This window comes from Maniola hyperantus, chromosome 7 (assembly GCF_902806685.2).
Source record: "Maniola hyperantus chromosome 7, iAphHyp1.2, whole genome shotgun sequence".
NCBI lineage: Eukaryota > Metazoa > Arthropoda > Insecta > Lepidoptera > Nymphalidae > Maniola > Maniola hyperantus.
This window is the reverse complement of record NC_048542.1, coordinates 6,003,100-6,029,439: the sequence shown is the minus strand read 5'-3', so window position 1 is coordinate 6,029,439 and position 26,340 is coordinate 6,003,100. Positions and strand designations below refer to the sequence as shown.

Below are 26,340 nucleotides of genomic sequence, written 5' to 3'. Positions count from 1 at the left end.
TTTGTTCATGTTGTCATTAGGTATTTTGGCAAGCATTTGGCACAGCGCAATCTGCCAATGCTGTTTGGAGTATTTGGCGAACTTATACACACGGGTACCTTCACTTGGCGTACTTATCTAACATTTGGCCGTCGGTGGTCAGCGCTGGGCGGATTGTCGGTTTTCCTACGATCGTCAAGAAGCTTGGCGTAATTTGGAAACAGCGTGTATAAGTTGAAAGTTCCAAGATGCATTAGAAAAAAAATCAAAAATCCCCAACTGGAAAATTGGTTTCTTCGCATTTTGAGATAAAGAAAAAAGAAGAAAAACAAGAAAAAAATACGGATTTACTCCACGACGTATACCAGGGCGTGGTGGCAGGACATCATAAATTAGAGGGTAGCGGTCGAGCAGTAATTGCACGGAAGCGCAAAATGGCGCCGCCGCCGAACGGAGACTACTGATTACGCGTTAGCGCACGCGATTGTTATAATATTGTTCTTATTCCTAAAAATAACTATGAAGTTGTATCATTCAATACCTATAAATGAAACCATTCATTTGTAAGTTAAATTCACTGCCATGCAATGTTACGACAGATTTTTGTCAGTAGATGTTTATAAATAAGTGGGAAATTGAACATAGAGTCAATGCTAACAACGAGGCTGTGTATGAAGACATTTGTCCCCAAGCAATGTTATTCGTAGAATACAGTAAAGACACAATCAAAATCAGACAAAAAGTCCTTCTCAGTACCTATACCTATGTAGTTAAGATAAATTTTTCGTAGGCAAAAATTAGCATATGAATTTTTCACCCATCCGAAAATCACCCAAGATGGCTAAATACGTTTTCACTTTAAAAATATTAGGACCAACACTGGTAGCTCCGGTAATAAACAAATCGGATTACTGGATTTTATTTTAACCTAAAAGCTAGGCCTTCTCTAACTATATTGTACAAATCATGCCTGCGTGGAATGGTGCCAAAAATACTGGCTGGCTGCATTTCAGCACTGAACAGGCAGGCTGATCCTTCGCTACTAACCACGGCAAAATGTCTCGTAACTTTTTTTAGCACTAAAATTCCATGTCCCCAGGGTCTCCAACTCTCCACCGCAAACGGGACAAATTTGTAGTTAACTCTTGATAAGAGAGGCATACTTGGACCGCTTACCGGTTTCAGCCATTATCAGCTGCTACTCCCGGTCTTGATGCTGTCTCCTTGATATTATAACACGGGGTCAATGTGTCAAAGCACGTTGCGTCCCACATTAGGGCCCTCCCCGTTCCCAGGGAACCAGCGTCAATCCATCAGGTCTCTTGCCATCATCCCGACTAATCCCTAACCGGCTCAATGAGCGCAGGGATTATTAGTGGATTGGAATAAATGTGAACCGGTTATTATGGAAAGTTTAGAAAAATACGTTTGCAGACGCCTGGAAGTACTACCCATAAAACGGCCCCACAACTCGAGGCCGTAAAGCGCGCCCGCGACGGAATGACACCGTAAACATAGCGAATAAAGATATTATTCTCCAACAGAATAACATTCTTTATCGTAGTTCTCCATAAAAGGTTTCGCGGTTGTAAATCTATTTCTCCTTGAAATTTAAGTATTGTTCATGTCTTCTATAAACTAAACAGTAGGTGTATCTAGGGGTTTATGTATATATATAATAAAATTAAATGAAAATAATATGAAAATTTAACGAAAGTATTTATGAAGAACATGTAGACCTTTATGAAAAGTCCTGGCCCGTAAAAGAAATCCCGGAAAAGTATTTCCTGCTTGAAACTCTTCCTAAAGTTAATTCTTTGATTCCTAAGTTTGATACTGATCATCCTCGAAGTGAAAACCCGTTTTTCCTCTTTAGAGCGATCACGCACTCATCCGATCCGAGTCCGTGAAAATACGTTCCTCTTTGTTTCACGAACTATTTGTACCTATGGTAGCTTATTATTATGTCGTAGATATTTTTTATATCCGTATTTTCACGGATTCGGATCGGATTTGTGCGTGATCGCTGTCATTGTTTGACTTTACTCCTTCTTTCCTACAAGAACATCATTCCTTTCTACCAGTGCGGTTTGACGTTTATTTAGTAAATAAATTATAATAAGTTTTCTACTTCATGTAAATGTCTATACATAGAGGCTAGAGCTATTGTATTGGGTTAGGGACTGCAGATGATAATACCTATTATCCACACGGCACACCAAGGCAACGCAAAATTACAGCCTAACTTGATAACACGGTATGAGCACTTATCGTAGCGGCCCGGAATGAATCAATCAATCAAGGGGGGTGACGGTAATGAGCGGGGAGGGGGTGCTAACAGGGGGGTGATTTGCTCTGGGATCGGAGCTTGAGGGGCTTAAACTTGTCTTTTTACGGTCGCTGGTAGATTTTGCTCTTATGTCTTATGGATCTTCCTTTTCACCTTAAGAGTAGGTAGGTACCTAGTTACTTATATTCACATTCAATCATTAAAACCATAAACATTACTTTATTAATTTTTACATAATATAATATCGGCACTTCGAGCACTATTAGGTAACCTTAGCATGTCGTTGACGCGACTTTGAAGTTTTTACCCATCCCAAAATCTATACTAATATTATAAAGAGGTAAAGTTTGTAAGTTTGTTTGAAGGAAGTTATATCTAGAATTACATTATTCCTCAGTGACTAAGGCCATATTTTATTTTCAAAAAAATTGGAGATCCCTACGAAAACTGTAATAATAAGAATTAAGTCGGAAAAATCGTCCCATCTGAGAGCTTCCGAGGCGTGTGTTACATAAATAGTTACATAAAACAATGTATAGTGGAATGGTTCCTTCTCAAACTACCCGTGCGAAGCCGGAGCGGGTCGCTAGTGATAAAAAATTCAGGTCGTATTATAATTGAGTGGGTGGTTGTTGGTATTATAGGTAAGTATAATTATGTAAGTATTTAAATTAAAACTTAAGCGCTGCGAGTAGTTCGAGATATTTTAATAATTAAAATTACTCATTAATTTGAACATCACTGATTGGACTACCGCGCCGCCGCCGTTTAATGAGCAAGGCGTCGACATTGGTCCCCTTGTTTTCATCCCCTTTTAAACTCAGATTATATGCGAAGAACATGTAATTACTATTTTACACTATTTTACACTAAACACTATTTTACACAAGTGTGAAATCTAAAAATGTATAATCAAGATAGTATTAGCAATAAGCAATCGAAAAATGTTAAATTCAGTTTATAAAATTATAAGCAATGAGTTTTAATTAATTTGAAAGATTTTACTTTATCTGTTCTACAAATATCCAAAACGCACGATACCGCCATGTTATATTTTATAATTATTTACTTACATAAAATAAAATATGATTCATAATCGACTACTTATGTGTATTGGAAGAAGTACTTATCCATACTAAGTTTTATGTAACATCAGCTTTTGTTCTATTTTTACGAACAATCCGCTTTTTAGTTGTAAAAAGTAATTCAAACGGTCTCTAGAAATACAGGAAACTGATAAATGGATAGAATTGCTTTTTTCATATATTTTTTATCCGCAAGTTGAAAATCATAATTTTTAATTTTTAAGTGGTTATTACATACTAGGATAATTATCATTAATTTATATTGTGTGTAAATTGGTGGGTCAGGATCTGGCATTCTCATTTCAGCCCGATCTGTCCAGTAGTTTTGAGCTGTGAGTTGATAGATCAGAGTCAGTCTTCTTAGCACAAGGCTGTGAGTACCTAAGTACAGTATCTTTCAGCCCTTAAAAGTTGTGCCTATGTACTCTATAATATTAAGTTTAGAACAAGCAAGTGTCGCGAACTCGCTTAATCGCCCAAGGCCCTCGAGAATTCTTTCTTGTTTTCTTTGAAGCTTTACAACTTTTTAGGCAAATGTTTTTCGCATCCGGGGAACGCTCTTTTTCAAAAAAATAGGTACTTACCTACTAAGGTAATATTTTTAAAGTTAAGCCTAATTGAGTGTATCGAAAAGCATGTCTTTTTTTAAAATAGAGATTGTGAGCTAACGAGCAGGCAGGCAGGCAGGGCAGGCACGTAATATTATTGTTACGTTTGTTGGGGAAGAAGATACGATAAAATATATCCAAGTAAGTAAGTAGGTACAATCTATTTTTAAGGTTTTGTAGTCTGTAGTAAAACAAAGGAACCCTTATAATTTCATCCAGTCCGTCCGTCTCATCTGGCCATATGTCTGTGTGTCCGTCTGTCTCTGTCTGTGTTTTTCGTAGCTGGTTACGAAACATTGGTTACCAACGTGGACGGAACCAAATCTTCACGTACTTGATTCACCACAAGATTGTACACTTAGTAATCCATGTTCTCCTGGTAGTAGAATTGAACTGTACTGTTGTGGTTGACGATGGGGCAAATCACGTCCATGCATTTATTTCACTTGGTATCGTGGCAAATCCCTGCCAAACTTTAATGTCTTAGGCGTCTGGCAGGTTCTTGCCACGATACTAAGTGTCACGATACTAAGTGCCAGACACTTGGCCAGCGTGGTGAACTATGGCCAAAACCCTACTCATACTGAGAGGAAACCCGTGCTCTGTAGTGAGCCGGCTATGGGTTGGTCATGATAATGTTGATGAATGATGTGATGTTCGATTTTCGAAGAAAATATTAAAGTGACTTTATTTTATACCTACTTTGACGAAAGATTTTCTGCCAACGCCACCATGATCTAAGCTTCATAGACGCTGATCGTTCCTCCCTGTGTTGGAAACAATGCGCAGAGAAAGTTTCAGCTTTTATAAAATAACGAAAGTCTGGCCCTCACAGGCTCCAAGTCTTACAACAATGTCTATCAGAGGACGTCAATCGCTTGACATCGACGAATGTTATCCAAGTAAAGTATTCCTTATTTCGTTCTGCAAAGTCAAGTGAGGCAATTGGCAAAATTATGAAATATCTCGTATCTCGCCCATATTAGGTACGGTTTTCCTCGGAGCTAGCCTATAACGCCGAAGGGCACGCCGCAGTCTGTCAGTTGTCAAATAAATAATAAATGATATAAAATCTCAACCGTCCAGAAGCGACCCGTCCCGCGTGTGTGAGCCGGTCTCTACAGACATTAAAAAAAACGTGCATTCCGCCCAGGGTTGACAACATCTTTAACCATTTTTTTCCCTGATTAAATATTTTGTTAAATAATAAATACTGAGAGCCGTGATAGTCTAGTAGTTAAGACTTCCACAGCCTATTCGGGAGGACAGCGGTCCGATCTCGGGCACGCATCTCTAATTTGAATATGATGAATAAATAATAGAGAATTTTCCCTTATCCAAAGTGAACTCAACTTTATAATTATTTTGCAGTTTGCTTCCGATACTGATATATAATTTTTTTTAAATTCAGATACAAGTTAGCCCTTGACTGCAATCTCACCTTGTGGTAAGTGATGATGCAATTTAAGATGGAAGCGGGCTAACCTGGGTATGGCAGTTTTTATTAATCCCATACCCCTTTGGTTTCTACACGGCGTCGTACCGGAACGCTCAATCGCTTGGTGGCACGGCTTTACCGGTAGGGTGGTAACTAGCCACGCCTGAAGCCTCCCACCAGACCAGACCAGAAATTTACAAATTATAAAATTAAACCCCTGCCGGGAATCGTACCCGGGACCTCCCACTAACAAGACCACAGCGCTTAGCACTGCGCCAGGCACGTCGTTAAATATCGTCATATTATATAAAATACAGATAACCAACGGCCTTGCAGACATAATTAAGACGAGCGGCGTCTTACCCTAATGGCATTTGTGCACTCACTAAAAATACGATTCGTAATGGCCGTCATACAAAATGTAAGGTCATTCAAAAACGCTTATGCACTAATTTGGTTCGTATTTTATACGGCTCTGTCAAAATACGAATTAAATGAGTGCACATTGCACAAGCATAATATAAACGTTTTAGGAGAATAAGAAAAGAAATTTAAAAATTACATCAATAAATAATTAAGTCCATCATGCGCAGCCCTATCGCCCTCGGGCCGTAGTCGGGTCGGGCGGCGCGGTGGCGGGCGCGGCGTGACATGGGATCTGTCGGCCCGTTTCGTCGCGTGCTCAACGACCGGCCGTATAGAGCGACCAAAACGATCACGAGCGTTGAAATTTAATTGTTTTTTTTTCGTTTTGTATGTTATATCGATTCTATCAAATTTAATGTTTATCAAAGTTTGTGGGACTTAAAAAGTGAAATCCTTTATTAATTATTGCACGACTACCGAGAACAAGAAGTATTATGTTCTCAGGGTTCATGCATGTATGTTTGTGAGTTTCTTTATTCCACAATAATTTATAAATACCTACACAGATTAGAATAAATGGGGTATCGCTAAAATCCTTACATCATCCTGAGTGACACTGACTATAATTTCCAATTACATAATAAATTCCATCTATGAATATACAAACCACAGTCGAGTTTTTGTAAATATTACTTGTTTTTGATAGTCTGAATTACCTGCATTAAGTTTGTGGTTAAGGCCTTCTGTTAAGTATGTATTATATCATCATGTATTATTGTATTACAAATATAGAAAGAATCATTAAAATAGTTTTTTACCACCTCTCTGTCGCACCTGGTGTCTTTTTATGTTATTTAATATTTACCAATAGTCCGGTCAATTTAGACATTCGAATGAATCGTTATATCTCAGAAACGGAATTATGTAACTTCACTCTCATTTTTTGGTCTAAATTGACCGGACTACAAAGCTTTTTTGCGTTCTTTGGCCTACTAGTCATTACTAGGTAGATGTTGTTTTAGTAAAATCACTTATGTATTTAAATATCCGTTATCTACACATATAAAAGGATAAACTGACTGGCACATCAATATATAGCTTAAACTGCTGTATCTAGAAACTTGTTATTTTGCGGATACGTTCTCTTTATAAAGTAAACCCCCGTTACACCCCCACTACAAAAGAGGTTTGAGAAAAAATTTAAAGCAATGCGAACAAGGTCGCGGAAAAACGCTAGTTTGTTATTAAAAATGTTAAATTATTCAATTTTTGCATGATTACCCGAAATCCGAAAGTGTATTAATTAGATACAAAGCTAAGACTACTTAGGCACAGGATAATTTGAGTTTTTTCCCTGCCATGATAAACTGTTACTGTGGGATTTTAAGCTTTACATAAGCTAGTATAGTTATTTGTCAAAAAATCTTCTTTGTTTATTTGCCTTTATCACCAGCTCCAGCTAAAGGTGCGTGTACATGCAAGCCACTAAAGACCCTCAGCCGACCAATGTCACCCCACAGGCCACTTCCAACCGTGTGTTACCCCCTTTGAACGTAATATCGAGCGAGGCGAGCATCACGACAGGATACGGGCCGCGTTATCGCGCCCCCGCGGTGAGCACGTCACCTTGTCACCGAGCGCTTTAATAGGCTGCCGCGTACAATGTTTGAGCTGTCTTGATACTTGTTATTCATACTAAACATAGAAATTCTTACTCCCGATTTCTATATCTTTCTCTCATGAGGCCCTTGTAGCCCTTTTGTATTCATTGTACCCACACCTATTCAATACTTAGTTTAGCGATCATTACTATAAAATTTTATTGTTATAACCGTCATGGTTTAGTTAATAATATGAAAACACCACCAAAACTAGGCGAAATAATCTAGATTCTAGATATTAAGTATTAGTAGATTCTAGCGATTTGTCCAAGGATTCTAGTTAACAACTTGGGTCAACTCTGTTTATACAAAGTTTGTATTAACAAGCGCAATCGATATAGGCACATTGTCGTCACTAGGTATTCTCCATAAAATAGCTAGGTATCTCTGTACCTCTGTATACCTATATGATGCCCGCGGCTTTGTCGGGTTGGATTTAGATTTTTTGAAAATCCCGTGCTATAATCTCGGCTACTTTTTGTAACGTAACAAAATGTAAGGGATGCAAGCTATCCTATCTCTGTACCAAGTTTCATCAAAATCGGTACCCAATGGGCCGTGAAAAGCTAGCAGACAGACACACTTTTGCATTTATAATATACTAGCGACCCGGCCCGGCTTCGCATGGGTGCAATGTAGATTAACATAAACCAATACATATTAAACTATACCTACCTATAAACCTTCCTCTTGAATCACTCTATCTATTGATGAAAACCGCATTAAAATCCGTTCCGTAGTTTAAAAGATCTACGCGTTCAAACATACATTCAGACAGCGGAAAGCGACTTTATTTTATACTATGTAGAGAAGTACATATAGCGGTATAGATATAGATTACCAATTTAGGTTTTATTTAAAAAAGTAAGGTTCACTGAACAATTAACTTCTGTATTTACAGTAATTTGAGTTATTTTCTACCTCGGTAAACTGAATAGTAGCTGTAACATGTATATGCCTAAATGACAAACAACTACTTCGTGAAATAATTATGTGACTTCATTGAATTAGAATGCTAAGTGTGGGACTTACATTACTTATCAATACAATTATTATTTGTATTATTACAAAGTTATATACGAGTAGTAAATACCAACTTGTAAGATCTTAACAAAAAGTCGCTTTCATCAAAAATAAATCAATGGTACATCATCCTCATAAGGTGAGTATCATTAGAGCGATCCTACTCCGCGTTAGTTCACCGCAATATGCTGTTGAAAAAAGCCGGCTTGTGGGTTGCATAAAAAATGTCTGGCCTGGCGGGCGGGTCGCTAACGCCGCCTCTAATGACGGCACACTCACCGCGCTCGTTTCCAGCGTAGGGTTGCCACTTGAGAGGGAATTGTTGAAATTTTATTTTTGACGTCTGATTATTTACTTTTTCGTTGTCCAGTGACATGATAACGTATAAGAATACGAGTATATGTCACGATAGTAATTTACGATTTATTGATATTTTGATTTTTGACTCAGTTTACCTTTTGCTCTCGATTTTACTTTCCCAAGAAATTCTGCCCCCCAATTGTGTAAGAAAAACGTATACATAGTTATTTTAATCGGTAGCAAATTCTGCCCCTCGATTGGCATTTGGCAGTGAAAAAAGCTAATAAACTGCGAATCAAACAATCAAAGGGCAAAATTTACTGTCGATTACGATAACGATGAATACATTTTTCTCATACAATCATAGGGCTGGTTAAGCTGTAGCTTGAATTCTAGTAGACCAACTTGAAGTTAAGTTTATGCGGTACCTCCCAGTTTGACTACCTACATACTTTTGTCGTCTTAAACTGCGCAAGTTTCGTCGTTTACAGTGTGCAAGAAATACTCTATAATCTTGATTGATAATATTACGCCAGCCAATGCTATGTGAATTCAGTATAAATTAAATCATTTGATCGTTCACATCCCTGATAGCGTGGGTGCGAGCGCTCGCCTCCTACATATTTAATTTGCTCGGACTGGTTTCTGTCCGGGCGCCGCGCTACGCTTTGTATTTCGTTATGGCTCTATCGGCCTGCCAATACAGGGCTGCTCGATTGAAGAATCGCTGGTTTATTGCTCGCTCAGTGTTTTGAATGCAAATTTCATAGAAAACCTTTGAAGCTCATCTCGACTTTTCTAACCGATGCAATTCATCGCGTCATTTAACGGATAGGTATCCATATTGAGACTAAGTAATAGTTTATAGATTAAGTAATAAATAATAATTAAGTACGTGGTTATCGAAATAGGTTTAAAACTCACCGTTTTAACTCAACATGAAACATACCTATATAGACAATTTAGTATATAAAAAACGTATTGTTATATAGAATTATACATCTTAATATATAAAAGGAAAAGGTGACTGACTGACTGATCTATCAACGCACAGCTTAAACTACTCGACGGATCGGGCTGAAACTTGGTACGCAGATAGCTATTATGACGTAGATATCCGCTAAGAAAGGATTTTTGAAAATTCAATCAGTAACTTGGTAAAATGGAGGTTTAAAATTTATGTAGTCCACGCGGACGAAGTCGCGAGCATAAGCTTGTAAGTACTCTATAATATTTAAAGCCATGAATGGATCGATACGTTATAACTCATAAGGGTATAAAATATTTTCTCCATAGGAAAAATAACATTCCATCACTTTGCATTTGTTGCCACTTGTGCTTCATGAATATTAAATTTAAACTAAACTCGCGCTGTAATTTCCATTTCGTTACATGAATTGAATTACAATTTTTGTAAAGACAAAGAAGTAAGAACGTTAACAAAAGAAATCAGTTCATGTAAAATTCCACGGATACCTAAGTCAAGTTTCAAAGGGCGCAAAATACATAAGCCAGAAAATAAAATCCCCGTCACGAACTCTTTGGTTTTGCGGATTAAGCAAACCTGACGTAAACAAGGGAATTTTTTGCTGCTGTATCAGAATAGGGGATAATAATTTATAGATAGTAAATTCAAAAAATACATTAAATTTTAATGGTTAAAAATTTAAGATAATACATGTAACATCATAGGTTATTGTGATATCGTATTTTATACTCTTGTAAACAGTTTAGGCGTTGTTTGTGCTGTAGGTATTCTGAGGAGTTTTGTAAATAAAGCTTCATAATTCGCGGTGTGTCTAAGTTCTAGCGATTGTCAGTAAAATATACAATACTCTAGATCATAAAATGGGTATTTACATTGAGATTCTACATACACAATTTATTAAGTACCTACATGTACTATTTATTAAATAAGTAACTATACGTCGCATGTATATTTACAATACAAGCGTATCAGGTCTGAAGAGAACTTTAATAATTAAAGTAGGATACGATAAGGAATATTTAAAAATGCATAGGCCAAGTGGACTATCGTATTTCTTAGTTGATAATTCAATAAACACTGTCAAAAATGCAAGTTCACGAAAAAAAGCTGGAGCTGACGAGAAGCGGGTGGCTACTGGCTTCACACCACCCCTATATGGGGTGCAGGGGTGTAATCCCTTATCGGTGCCGACGACCGCGCATCGGCAATTATTATAAAGAGCCGTTGTAAACTAGTAGGCCAGCGGTAGTTGCGTTGATTTAAACTCTAAATGAAAACTGAGATTGGTGTAAGCTACAATTTAGGACTTGATACCGATAACATAAATAAAAAGTAGGTACAATTTGGTTTTCGGTACTTTCTACATACAAATTATTCCGAACTATTATTCGGTTATCATTGTTTTGCATTTGTTGAGCTTAAAAATACCTGCTCTATTACTAAGTATACCACATTAAAAATGTCACTACGTATGTTAGTGTACATACATAGTGATATATACTTACATCAGTAGCCTTATTATAAGCGCGAAAGTGTGTTTGTTTGTTGGTTTGTTCTTCAATCACGTCGCAACGGTGCAACGAATTGACGTGATTTTTTGCATGGGTATAGGTAAAGACCTGGAGAGTGATTTCGGATACTTTTTAACCCAGAAAATCAAAGAGTTCCCACGGGATTTTTAAAACCCTAATTCCACGCGGACGAAGTCACGGGCATCAGCTAGTTTTAGATAAAATAGCTACTTTTTACAAACGCGCAATGAGACAAAGGAGAAAAAAATATGCCAGTTCTACTTTATACATAGAACTACCGCGTTGCAGTGCCAAAACGTAGCCATGTAGGAGATGAATATCTTTACTTGTATGTGCATTTCTCCTTCTTGGCATACAGGTTTGCAGTATTTTAGGCTCACAGTGACATACTCTGCAGTAGGTACTTGCTACAGCCTTTAACAAAGTACTTAGCTACTTTTAGTACCTACTTAAAACTGTCGCATCTAGGTATAAGGTAAATAGGAGCTACGTACCTAACACGATTAATATGATGATTTTAAATTATTATCGATACTTCAACCCAGTTGCATAGATTGTGGTCACAACGGGACTGCGGTGCTGCGAGAGGTTGTAAGTTTGTATGTAAGTCCGTCATTTTTCAAATTATATCGATAAAAATGGTATTTGGGATTTCAGTTAAAAATTAATGTACGCAACAGGGTGAGATGGCAATAGGGGTGGTAACGCCCCGCACACCTGCCCCGCGCTGACCCAGTGCGGGATAGCGTGGGTGACGTGCAGGTGTGCGGGACGTCCCCCCGCCTCATACTCCGATTGTCATCTCAACCTGTATACTATCTCTATGGTCGCGTACGTGTTTCAAGACATTTAGAAACGAGATGGTCAAAATTTGCCCCAGGCTGAAATATGCCTATCATGAACTTAATGCCACGACTGCTAAACAACATGCGACTTTTTTTTTCTCAAAATACATGATTTTTACTATTAAATGGCAGATAGGTATATCACCTCTGTCCATTTATTAAATGGCACATATGTTATCATCTCTGTACATTCTGGGGCACGCCTCCATACAATTTTTGTCCATCTCCTTTCACCCTCTCACAGATTTTAAAACGTTCCACTTGGGCGAAGGCGGGGCCAATCAGCTAGTTAAGTTATAAAAATAAGTTTTGAAAAGCTAAAAAAGTTTCCAATTTCTAGTATCAAACCTGTCCAATCACTGTATTCAGGACGCGGTCGTAAGCTATGTAAGCCGTCGGCCACCACAGCAGGCCCGTTGGCGAAGTCCCGCAGTATTCACTTCATCCTTTTCGCACCTGTAACGCTTTCTCGCTCACTCCAAACACCCGCTTTGACACGTCCCGTACATGCAAGAGCTTAAGTTAAGCCTCGAGCGAACGAATTTTATTCCAGCTACGGGCGGTATAAAAATTTAATAAGGACGCCTGGCTGTGTATAGTGTACTAGCTTCTGCTCGCGGCTTCGCCCGCGTGGCCTACAGGAATTGTGCATTGTAAGGTTCCAAACATCTCCTGAGGATGCTCCGGTGTCGGGGCGAAACGTGCGTCGGTTGTGTTTGGGATTTGTGTGGTGCTGCGTGGTGGTGGTGCGTATTGCTTGCCTGGGGGCTGCTTCTTCCTGCATGTTTAGCAGTGGGAGGGCAGGCGGTGCATTTCGCATGCTGCATGTTGCACCATACAGATTCGACCTGTTTCAGCAGATTACAGCAAATTAAGCTTTTGGTTCATTGTATATCATGGACTTCCGCAAAGTAACGCCTGCTGCTATACAACAGAACAGAAATAAAAATGATTAATTATAATTTATAACGTATCAAATTAGGTTATTCCAGGTCTGTTATACTAATTTTGGGGTTGATTTTTTAAATTTGCCGCGTAAATTCACTTACGTTAGCCTATTTAAGTTACGCAGTCTAGTTTCGTGCGTCGTAGGCCGTACGGCCATATCGATGGTCGTAAAACCAAATGTATTAAGAAATGTATAAAATAATTAGAGACATTAATTTTGACAAGCTGACTTAGAAAGCGAAAAAACAGTCGAAATGCTGTATTCCGTGAAAGTTATAAAAATAGTGAGAAACATATTGTCTTGCTTGAGATCATTGCTTGGCAGCTGAATTAAAATAGTATATCTACCTACCACCAGTACTAAATTATTGTCCTGTCACCGTCTGGTCATTGAAATAAGTATTACTAAACAATAAACTTATTATTTCGATGTGCTATGGTACTAGAATTATTTGAACTAACAGTGGATAGGTTATAAAAGAGTCACCGACTATATTCAGCCCTAGACCCTATAACCTTGCACCCCTGACCAACCTCCCCCGGTTTCCGACACGAGCCTGATCAAGAATCAATAGCATCGTTTTCCTCTACATCCGGGAACAAACGTGATTCGAGTTTTAAAGGTTCAGTAATTCCAATGGCCAGTGGATCCTGAAGCCCTGATTAGGAAATTGTTTAGGTACTCCTCGTTTTCTTTATGGTCCAGTTTATAGCCACTGTGTGTGCTGTGTATGTGTGTACTGTGTGAGTGAGAGTGTGTGCGTTTGAACATACACATCATTACACAGTCATACATACACGTTTTATTTTTCCTAGACTTCCGAACTTCTTCCGACTTCCAGCAATGCGTCCCCTGTGTGAACTAACGTCATATTTGAATCAATTGAATGAATGAATGATATATTATTTGATCTATGGAAGGGATTAAGGTGCTGTTTATGAGACAAAAGTTGCGAGCAGAAAAAAGAAGCTAAGCGGCGAGGTCATTACAATACACAGTCCGTAGAGTGAAGAAGGGGACGAAGAGATTTCGTGAAGAATAAATATATGCGTACCTACGCCATGCTACATCTCTACCACTATTAGCCACTTCTGTATAATAAACAGCTAACATGGCTTTATTTTTATTATATCGAAATACTATACTTACCTACTGTGTTAGATTAATTATCACACAGATTGCTCGATTCGGTTATCAGCAGCACAAAATCCAACATTATATGCAAATAAACGACGCGGCATTCACAGCAAGAACCTAGTATATGCTAATCCACCAGATTTTACTCTAACAAGAACGGGCGCACAAGAAAATAACAAAATTTTGGTTCCTAACTATAATTAAGGTACTATTTTAGCACGATGTTTATGTTCATATTATGATGGCTTTATAGGTACATTTGTATGAAAATATATACATAATAATAATTATTATTAGACAATATTTTATATAGGTAAATATTATCACAATAATTATGGACAAATATATGGAAATATTAAATTAGCATAATATAATACCCAGCAGAGAGGATATTATAGTAAACAAAAACTGCTCTAAAGCATTTTTATTATGTCTTTCGACTCGGAGCAATTCCAACTTTACGGTTACGACAGCTGCAAGTAGAATAGGACATTAAAAAGTAAAATAAAATACCTGCTGACTGATCAAAATTGCCTTTTAGTTCGTTAGAATGATCGTTTTGGACCAAGCAAGATTTCACTTTTTATTGGCAAAAATAAAAATACAATTATTATTAGTACCTACCTATCAGATTTACCTTAAAATTTGTTCATTCAAAAATGCTTGATACCTATATTTTTAAACAAAATATGAGTTAAATAAAACAAGCAAACGTGGTTTATAAAATTTTTGTATTTAATAAATCACATACCGTTTATATAACTGTGGCACATCGAATAACAGGTAAAATATACTCCGCGCTAATATCAAATCTATACTATTCTATAATGAGGTATTTTTTTAACTTTTTTCTGTCATGGTAATCACATTTTAACATCTATTAATGACATAAAATTTTACATCTATCACACTGAAAATAAATTCGTAATATACTTCTAATTTACAGACATTTCAAAACTTTCATTTACCTTTTAACAAATAATGTTATTTAAGTCTCAAAATCGTTTCAGTTAGGTATACAAATATATATTAAACGTTTCCTTTTAAAACATTTTAGAAAAATGATATTAATTGTATCGCAACAAAACCATGATAATCCTCTTCATACAAAAATCAAACACCAGCAATTAGATTTTTCACTTATAATTACAAAAAGTTCCGTCAAAATTGAAACAAAACTAAATAACCTAAACACAGCCAAACGTTGAAATCTAACTTAAACTCACTCTAGACGACTAGATCAAAACTCTATCCCGTCTGCTTTCAATTGTATATTATTTTCGAATGTTTTGTACTTTGGCATTTACAATATAATAATCACTGCTACATGTGTATAAAATTCGCGGTCTTAGTATAACAACATCTATCACATTATTATATAAACATCTAAAACACATAAGAATACAATGCCGACGCGGAAAATTTCAACAGGTTAATTAACAAGAAATATTCTATCATGCCAGATACATGTATTGTTACATAAAATCTTTGTCTTTTGTGTCTGAGTCTGACTCGATTATCAGAAACTACCGAATCGCTAAGAAAATATTTCGCGAGTTTTCATTTCACTGTTGAAAGTTTCAGTATGGATATACTTAATGTTCATTGTTGTCTCTATTTCCTTTCCCCCTCTTCATTACCTCATATTTTTGTTTGCGCTGTCTTTATTATGCAGACGGACGTATCATTCGTTCTATCTATAGAATGAATGAAATGCGTTCCGTAATTATTGTAAACAGGCAAAACATCTGCATACGAATATTTGGCACGCATATCCGTGATGAAGAAAATTTAGATGCGACATAAGTAATGACCGCAAATTGTTTCAGCAATTAGTCAACTTATGCTGAAGGGGTCCCACAAGATTGATTGTTTCACCTGCATTGGTATGCCGATGAAAAAATCAATCTTGTGAAATTAATTTCTAGATACCATTTTAGTCTTCTAATTCAGATCCTAGATTGTATTCAGTTTTCAAATTCAAGTCGTCGGGTGAATCGTTTCTGAGGTCCATTACTGTCCTCGAGGTGTAAGGGCTTTGGGAAGCCATGCTTGCTAATATACCGTTGGAAAGTGCCTGCACAGACAAGGCCTCCTGCGATGGACCCGCATAGCTGTATTGTTGATATACGGCTTGTATTCTGGCCGCATTTACAAGCGTTTGGATCTTTAACTGCGTATCCAGTGCCAAACTGAGCGGTAATTTTCGAAGCTGGCTCGCAATCAATTTACCGAACATTTCGAATTCATTCTCGTTCCCACTCTCTGAATGCTGACTCAAGTCCTGCGGCGTTTCCGACTGGTCGCTCCGATCGTCGAAGTTGCTCTTTTTTTGTTTGATCGGCACCGGATAAATGGTTGCAAGCGAGGTTATTAGCGGCGTTGCTATACCAACGGGGGGATTAAGAAATGGAGCGGATGTCGAGGTCGGGAGTATCCCGAACGGGGACGAAGTTTGATTGAGCCCGAAGGGCGTACTCGGACGCGGGGACGGCGTGTTTAATACATACGGTGTTGACGACCGCGTCGAGCTGCGTCGTTTGCGTGGGCTCTTCTTTTCCGGCGATTTTCGCTCGCTCAAATCTTGCACGGCGTCGCTGTCGTCACTCATTGCGATTTCGAGCAAGCTGTTGTCGACCTAAAACAAAGAAAGTTATTCTTCAAAGTTAGAAAGCCAGAGCGCAGGTCCAGAATAACGTAAATAAAGGCACTTACGGAGCTGGGAGTGACGATCGCTCGCAGAAACCTGTCTGCGTGCTCGAACCACGTGACGCTCGGCCTGTACGCATGCGCGCCAGCCTTCCTTGCCGCGCGAATTTTCTTTAACTCGACGCTGTACGATGATCGTATATTCTTTATCTTATTTTTCAGCTCCTTGACCGTTATGTCGACTAAATTAAGAGTTTTCAGTATTTCGACGTATCCCTGTTCGCGTATTTTCTTGTTCTTGTAGTTTTCTGAAACCGGGTTCCACAGGTATTCTCTTTTTTCGTATTCAATGATCATCTGGATGGTGAGGTCCTCGCTCCATTTCGGGTTAGCTAATATAGCGACCATTTCATTTGTTTTGATTTATTTATTTGACTTATTTGGTGATTCACGAGTTTACGAGGCGAGCTACTAGGAGCGTAGAAGGGTGCGGGCGTGTCGCATGCGCGCAGCATACTAAAAGCACGTCGATGGGCTGGCACCCTGCGCGGGGGGACTATTTCGGGAGTAGCCGATACGCAGTCGCGTGCTTTGGAGCGTGCTATTTCCTCTCCGCAGCGCGCGGAGGCTGAGCCCGAGTGAAATGGAAGATTTGTGACCGGCGGCGACCGGACACGTTTGCACATCGCTACATTCAGATGTCTTTTCTCTTTATAAACTTTGCTATAAGTGGATCGCATACTACTTACGTATCTATTTGTCGCTTTGACTATTGACGACTTTGTGAAATATGAATACGATTATATTCATTTTAAAGGATAAAATAAGCTGAATATAATCCGCAGCGCCCAACACGGAACAGCCACTAAGACTTAAGGGCCCTAGCATACACGGTACTTTTAACATCGGCAATCAGCGATTTTGCCGTTGCAACTTGCATCGATGCAAGTATCGATGTAGGTATCTAATATCTATCGTGTTTTGAAAAAAATCGCGCGTTTTAGGGATTCTGTCGTTGTCGAATTGGTTCGCGGAAAGATCAAGTTTTATCAATAATGCGAGAAGTAGTGCAGCTTCATCAGAATCCTAAGCAAATGAGAGCCTTAATAGCTCAACGGTTAAGGCGCGGACTGAAATACGAAAAGTCGGCAGTTCAGTCCCATCTGTTGCACTATTGTCGTACCTACTCCTAGCACAAGCTTTACGCTTAGTTGGAGGGAAAACGGGAATATTATTCATGATTAGCATGGCAAATATTCTTTAGAAAAAAATGACGTAGCTTCAGCCAGTATGAAACTAAACTTAATCACTGCGACTTGAGGTTGCATGTGTGCGGATTGAAGCGTTCGGACGCGGCATCGAGCTTCCAAAACACAGCTTAATCGCTATGACTGGTGATTGTAATTGAAGCGCTCAAACGCGGCTAACTGCAAAAGCAACTAAATCGCCGATTGCTGATGCTAAAAGTATTGCGTATGCTGTGTCCCTAAAAAAATGTCTAGGTATGTACCTACATGTCTGTTTAACCGGGCTAATCTTTGAAACGACTAATACATTCTGACTGGATTTTCGCAGAAGCTATGTACTTACCTAATAGTTAAATATAAAGTTATTTTTTATCTTAGAAAAACATTAAAGGTTCCTAACGGGACTTTTACGCGCACAAAGTAGCGGACAAAAAGTAGTATTAAATTTCATCAAAATCGGTTGAACGGTTGGGCCGTGAAAAGCTAGCAGACAGACAGACACACTTTCGCATTTATAATAATAATAGTATGGATTTACAACATTGAAAATTTTTCACCACAAGTATTTTCACTAAATTTAAATAGAAACAATAATAAGTACCTACTTACTTAACAATTTACAGTAAAAGTAACACATCTTGATACTTGGTAGGTACCTTGATACCTTGGTAGGTACCAACCATAGCTTGTTGTTTTATAACCATTTTACGAAAAACTCACTATTTAACCTATTACTACGTTAGTACTAGTATTTATATTCTGTGCTATTACTTAGTTATAGGACGCGATAAGTTGAGATGGTAATTGTGGCGAATTTATCTTATTTACAAAATTGAATATTTGTCACCACAGATTCTGACTAAGTTTTGATAGAAACTTTAATAACAATTTATAGTCAAAATAACACATCTTGATACTTTATAGGTAGGTAGATACTTAGTTGTTTTTTCACCATTTTACTAAAAACTGTTTCAACCTTTTAGTTAGTATTATTTGCTATCTAGAGTTTATATAACTCATGATATTATTTAAATATCACTAACCATTAATCAAATGTAAATATTTTATATGAATATGTATTTTTCCATGTATTGTTAAATTTATGTACACATATACGTTTATGAACCTAAATAAAATACTAAATACCAATTTTGACTAATTTAATTAAAAAATCCAAATCAAGTAGGTACCTACTTAGTTCTTTCGACTCATAAGTTATGAATTTTATCAACGTAGCATATAATATAATGTATGTACTATGTATGATGCATATCTCTGAATGTCTGTCGGTAAGCACAACGCCAGCCATTCCTGCAATCTCCCGCCACCGAAGCGTTCACATTTCACATAATATTTCTTGTTTGCTCGCCGACGAACGCGCTCCAAACTAGATACAACCCAAGTAATGGCATCCCAGACTAGAATTAAAGAATAGTTATTTGTCAAAATACAATGCGAAATGCATATATATAAACGATATCCCTAAAGTTAGTACAACAACAGCTCATATTGAATGAATGAATGAATGAATATTTATTTATTACAAAAAAAATTACATTTGACTTAAATGGATAATATTATATTAAAGAATATTATCTGGTAGATTAAATTACGGAAGAATTTGGGAGCCCACTTATCATGCCAAATCGTGACCCTCAGAACTCTATTAGTTTGAAAAACACAATCTATTATCTTCATAATAGATTAAACAACTAAATTATAAACTTGAAAATACCATTTTGCTGATATTATCTTCATAATATCAGCAAAATGCTATTTTCAAGAGCATCTAAGTACACTAATATTATAAAGAGGTGAAGTTTGTAAGTTTGGTCAATAGCTTATAGATCGCATCATTGTCAATTAAAGACGAGACTATTTTAACATCAATAATTTATTTTCTAAAAATTAATTAATATTCTAAACGAAGAAGCATAAATAGGTCACGTAGTGGTAAATCATTAGCTCGAAATAATGTTTCTGGAGCGGCCCTTAGCTTAGTTAATGCAGTTTGAAGGGAGTCTCCAAGTTATCAACGCTGAGATAGCTTAGTTTGTAAAACTAAGTGATTTTAATTAGTGAATCATTGAAGCGTTTTAATTTTAATATGACGTAATATTAAACACCATAATCAGTCATTATGACTCGAATGAGAAAAGAAGCAAAGAATTGTAAGGATTATAGTCCAAAACCCAAATGGCAGCACATCGCAATTGACCAAGACAATCCTCAGGAATGCCAAAAATATGTGCTTTGTCCAAAACTTCGGCTTCTGCCTAACGAATTTTTAGGTCAATCTAGAAGTGCGTAAATTCGCAGCTCATAGCCCAAAGGTTAATAGTTTATTAGTACATAATATTTTCAATAATGTACATTCTTACTGTACGTTATCTTGTTTTATAGGATGAAGTTAGTGTAATATTTTTTTATGACAAAGAAATTTTATCTTTAAACACAAATGTTATGCTCTCAGATTGCTGTACCTAATTGGTTTAAATGTTGCGACACAGAAAGGTAGTAGAAATCAACACTCAATTAAAACATATCCACCGTTTTCATCATTACATGACAATATCACGTACGTGAGCAGCTTGGCACGATTCCTTCAATTCCTACAATTCCAAGAATTCCAAGTCTGGTATCCATATAATCACAAGATTCTTGCGTCCATATAAAGCGTAGAGATTTCTGCCTGTTGGCGCTACTGTCTTAAGATGCTGATAAACTTGAGCTCTATAAGCATTCCAGTGCTCAACAAAAATTTGTTTTGAACTTTTCCCGAATGAGCATTCACACAGTTCGGGCGGCGCTGCTTTCAAAGAATACATTTTTGACTATCATTTACTTGAGCGTTTGCTAGAACGATTGATGAAAATATTACGTTCGTATCGATGTTCGGCTTTATTTGTTGTTCATTTCAATAAAATTGAAAAAAAAAACGGATTCTCAATATTTTTTTACAAGTGAATGCTTGAGTTTATCGGCATCTAAGTCACAAAACTAGGTCTGGGACATGGCTCACAAGCAAATAAAGGCTTTAAATGTCACGCATCTAGAACATTGAACATCTATTTTATGAGAATAATGCACGACACTTAAAATTGCATTCTGAATAATATGATGTTCTTTTAACAGAGGGCGTGATGATGTTTCAAGTATAAAAAGAAATGTAGTTTACAGTGAAAATGGCGAAATATAAATTTAAAAAGTAAATGATTAAACACTGGTTTGGAACACCGAAGGGACTTCTCTAAACTGTATATCCAATCTTAGCTTTTACATAGAGTGGATGTTTAGTATGAAATCCATACTAACTTGGCGCCAAGTGGTAGTTTCGTAAACAGATGAATTTGCCTTTGAATAGAAGAACAGTCCCACTCCAGGCCGGACAGCGATGATCAATGAAGCAATAATATTATTGTGTATATGCTTTGAATTTAAAGCTCAGTGTAGATTATGGATGCAGTACATGAATTGAATAGTCCAATATAAAGGTAGTCAATATTTTCTTTTCAATATTATCTTTTCTATGCAAGAAGAAACTTGTGATTAGTATACTTCTAAATTGCATACATTCAATTAGATCTGATAATTAAATTCAGGATTTAGCAAAAAAAATCAGGAAGAGATATACACTTAGCAGATTTAAATATTATTCTTATTTAGTGATAAAAGAAAAATACTTATTTTATATAATTATTATTTTTCTAAATCCATAACTGAAATATGACTTAAATCTGCTATAAGTATAAAAATAATACATCAAAATTGAGAAAAAAACTACTGGAGTTAAGAAAAAAATGTTGAAAGACATGCACATAAAGAAACTATTATTCCAAACGCACAAATCGTTTCCGTTTCATCGTAGTTACAAAAATGACAACTTTACGTTGTTTCATTTTAGGTACATTATGTAGAGAACATATTTATACAAATAATGCGGTAACTCTACTAGACAAGAAAATTATGCACTTCCACCTTGCTTCAACGTTGTGAAGCTCATGTCTTTATAGAGACAATGTACAATACTGTCGATTACGTGACTCTAGGACAAAAACTAGATAATGACTCGACAACGGGTACGACGTGTTTCTAAAGGTAGTCTTTCGTCACATAGATTGTGACGAAAGACATGAGACATGAGTATGATACCTTTTAGCCTTACCCTCGTGACAATTCATGCAAATAAGTCGAATTCCCATGTGCCTTTTTTTCAAATCATATCTTGCTCGTATTGTCGTAACTGCTATTTTGACATCAAGCTTTTGTATGGAAATGGACGTCACAAAATGCAGGAAGCTTACAAGCAAGAGCAAGTCACTATTCAAAAATCTAATGTCATTAGGTATCCATCCACAATCCAGTTAGGTAAGGTAAGTCCAAAATCGAGAATGAGGTCAGCCGCTGAATCCAACTCCGTTGGCAGCATTCAGGAAGCTTCGAGGTCTTCTTGTCCAAAATTTCTCAGTGCTTGAAGTCCAAAGTCTTCGAACAGTGCGTGTTACCAGTGATGACATATTGATCCGAGACATGGTCGCTAACTATGTGCCTCATAAGAAAGCTCAAGGTCACTCAGCGGGCGATGGAGAGAGCTATGTATGCTCAGAGTTTCTCTATGTAATCGAATCAGAAATGAGGAGATCCGTAGGAGATCTAGACTGACCAAATAGCTCAAAGGGTTGCGAAGCTGAAGTGGCAATTGGCAGGCTACATAGTTCGGAAAATCGATAAACGTTTGGGTCTCATGGTGCTGGAATGGTGACTTCGCACCGGAAGGCGCAGCGTTGGAAGACCCCCCACTAGGTGGACGGACAACATCAGATGAGGTGCAGGGAGCTGCTGAATTCAGGCAGTGTAAGATCGTGGAGTGTGGAAGTCTACTACTACTACCTACTAGACCTAGATACCTATGTACGTATAGCAGTGGACGTCTATCAGTTGATGGTGATGATGATGATGAATATCGTTACGAATAAGACCTAAAATCGTCTACAAAAGGTGAGAACTATTACAATCTGTCGTTATGCTGATGAAGTCACGGGCATCTGCTAATGATAAATATTTACGGCGGTTCAGTGAGAGCGGGGCAATTACTGGCAGCACCGCTTCAAAGAGTGCGAACTTCGTACTGAGAAATATTATTTACAACTTGCGATGTAGGGATTTGGAAATGTATAGCATTAGTTCGGGTTCGTATCAAAGTTCAATGAAATTGATAATGATAAAAGAAATCTTTAAAAATATTTGTTGAGATAGAAGTTGATAAAATTCATCTTAGATGAATTCTGAAGAATAACTTGGTATTCAAGATTTAGGGCCTAAAAATACTACGCAGAAAAAGAGGATAGACCCCATTTAGAAGTAGAAATAGTAGTAATGAACTTTTAGAATAGTCAAATAAATCTACCACTGATGAGAAATGCCAAAAAATTGCTATATTTATTAACCTTTAGGCAAAACATGCGTAGTTATTTGTCTTTTTTCTTCTTTTTAGGCGCTATGGTCTTGGTAGACTTGTGATTGATTCACTTCACTTGACAATAATATGTCTTCACTCTTCACTTCTCCCTTACCATGCCTTTAATGCACACTTCTGTCATGCAATTTCCATTGTGGCCTTTATATGATCCGTCCATCTCATAGGTGACCTGCCGCGTGCCTTTGACTTTTCCTTGCATCATTAGTCGTTCTAGGGACACAGGTACTTTAAATGTAATGGATGACTGATACCTGATTTCGGATAATATAATGAGAACATGAAAGGTGAACGGTGTCATACCAACAGAATAACAAATCTCGCGATATAAACGGAACTGAAAGCGATATTTATCTGTCTCTTGGCCTCGCTGCCACCTATCAAGCCGAGAGAAATCTTATGCGTCTACTCGATTCAACTCTTACCTCGTCGTAATAAGGCTGACATTGCAATGACCTCAATACCATGGAAACTCATACATATGCCACCATAGATAGAATATATGTTCTCGCGTGTTGTGATGCAACGTGGGCTGACATCCACATTATCTAGACTCAGTAAATTGTGTGAAATACCTACTTGTAAAGCGCAAATACATCTAACTACTCGTATTTACATCAAGAATCACTATGTGATATACATATTTAACTAATAATATCTACTAACAATGGTTGAGAAGTGTACTGTATGCATAATGTTATAACTGATTTACCTACTATTATCCCATGAGATCCGTACCTATTCCACTTCTAAAAGATCTTCCGTGAGTATTTTATCCTTTTTAAAACTTGTCATAATATATCTTTTCAAATAAAATAAAAGTAATAAAATCATTAATTCAGACTTGAGGAAGTTGCGATGTTAACATCGCCAAAAAAGATACGTGTCGAATTCTCCTTGTTAAAAAGAAGTAAAATTGAAACGTAATATCACAGACAAATAGTGTTGCAAACAGTCAAGTGCGTGTGATGTATCACGAATTCCGCGTGGGGTGAAGGGGTGAGGCCGAGGGGTTACTTTGCTGGCTGTCTAACAACTTCTAACGTTCATTCGTGGCGAAAACTTGCGATCGCGACAATAAATACACGTACCTACATGATTTCTACTGCAATCTAATAAACTTCACAACAGTTATGACATAGCAGCTAAGAGAATCGAATAGATAGAAATGTTTTTTATTCAATTAAACTCTTACAATTACTTTTGAATCGTCAAATGCATCTACCACGGGTTCGGAATGCCGGAGAAGAACCATTTAGAAACTTGACGGCTTAGCGAGCTAGTCTATAAATTAAAAGTAAGCCGTGTTGCAAACTGTCAAGTGCGTGCTACTAGCGAGTTAGCCTATAAATTAAAAGTAAACAGTGTTGCAACGCATCACGATTTCTGCGTGCGGTGACGGGGTGAGGTCGAGGGGTTAACTTGCCAGCTGTCGAACTACTTTTGTGCTCACTCGTGGGCCGTGGCAGAGTGAACAAGAGCGGAGTGAAGTGTGAACCAGTGAATGAACGTAGATACATTTCTACTGTAGTTTAACAAACATCACCACATTACTAAAAGGTGATAGCTGCAGCTAACCATAAATTAAAAATAAACAGTGTTGCAATCTATCAAGCGAGGAGAGCTGGAGAACCCGAGGGGTTAACACGGTGGGATTACCGGCCATCAAATTACTTCTGAAATTCTGACGCTCACGTGTACATGTAACCGTGCACTATAATATGTTATATCTACTACTATATTTTTTACCTCCTGTGGCCTGAAGAAGCTATTACTGATAACATATTGTTGTACTCATCAACTTTCTTGCAAATCACTAGGTACCCCTATTATAAATGCGAAAGTGTGTTTGTTTGTTGGTTTGTTGGTTTGTTGGTTTGTCCTTTAATCACGTCGCAACAAAGCAATGGATCAACGTGATTTTTTGCATGGGTATCTATACTTAGTTAAAGACCTGGAAAGTGACATAGGCTATTTTTTATCCCGGAAAATTAAAGAGTTCCCGCGGGATTTTTAAAAACCTAAATCCACGCGGACGAAGCCGCGGGCATCATCTAGTTAATGATAATTTTTTTATTTATGTTTTACTTTTAATTGGTCATTCATCATCGGTCAAGCATTGTCTGGTTGCCGTATAATTTAGGCATCTTCTACTTTAGGGCCATTTACCATAGTAATATTTCTCACGATTCTACTTTTTATATTTAATTAAACTTAAAGTATCAAAACGCATTAAGCGCAGTTCGCCCTATTATCATTTCAGTCACGAATCAACCGCCCACGCCATTTCCTACGGGATAAAATTAACATTTCACAGTTAAACAATATTATGATATTGTTCAAGTATCAAACCGCATCGATCGCAGTGCGCCCCGTCAGCACCTCGGTTGCGAGGCGCGGCCCGGGGCACGGCGCGGCGGCAGTTTCTATAGCACTCGCACCAACACAGCTACGGGAATATTTTATACTTGGATGATATATTATCTATCTAGGGTTGTCACACACATTTTAATAAAACATAATATAAATAATACTATAGTACGTGACAGGTCAAGGTGGCAATCGAGGTATGAGGCGGGGGAACGCCCCGCACACCCGCACTGGGTTAACGCGGGGGCTTTGCGGGTGTGCGGTACGTTCCCTCCCCGATTGCCATATCGACCTGTTGCGTACTATACCTATGCTTTGGCGTCACGTTTAAAAGAAGACGGTCGGTCGGACGGACGGACGGACGCAAGTCTGGTCGGGATGTGTCGGTGCACGGTAT

At 37.6% G+C, this 26,340-nt stretch overlaps 2 protein-coding genes across 2 annotated transcripts in view; both read right to left on the bottom strand.

The window, feature by feature from the left end:
• LOC117983598 (nucleolar protein 4) overlaps positions 1 to 26,340 on the bottom strand; it is a 153,811-nt gene that overhangs the window by 107,031 nt on the left and 20,440 nt on the right.
• On the bottom strand, positions 14,914 to 17,552 carry LOC117983611 (uncharacterized). Its single transcript, XM_034970225.2, has 2 exons — positions 16,917 to 17,552; positions 14,914 to 16,839 (listed from the first exon to the last, which is right to left on the bottom strand). Exons 1-2 carry the CDS (start codon positions 17,256 to 17,258, stop codon positions 16,138 to 16,140), a joined length of 1,044 nt encoding a protein of 347 aa, XP_034826116.2. The 5' UTR covers positions 17,259 to 17,552; the 3' UTR covers positions 14,914 to 16,137.

Coding starts and splice junctions, on each gene's coding strand:
- LOC117983611 (XM_034970225.2), bottom strand. CDS start 17,258: ATGGTCGCTATATTAGCTAACCCGAAATGGAGCGAGGACCTCACCATC. Junction 16,840..16,916: donor CGATCGTCACTCCCAGCTCC/GTAAGTGCCTTT, acceptor TCTTTGTTTTAG/GTCGACAACAGCTTGCTCGA.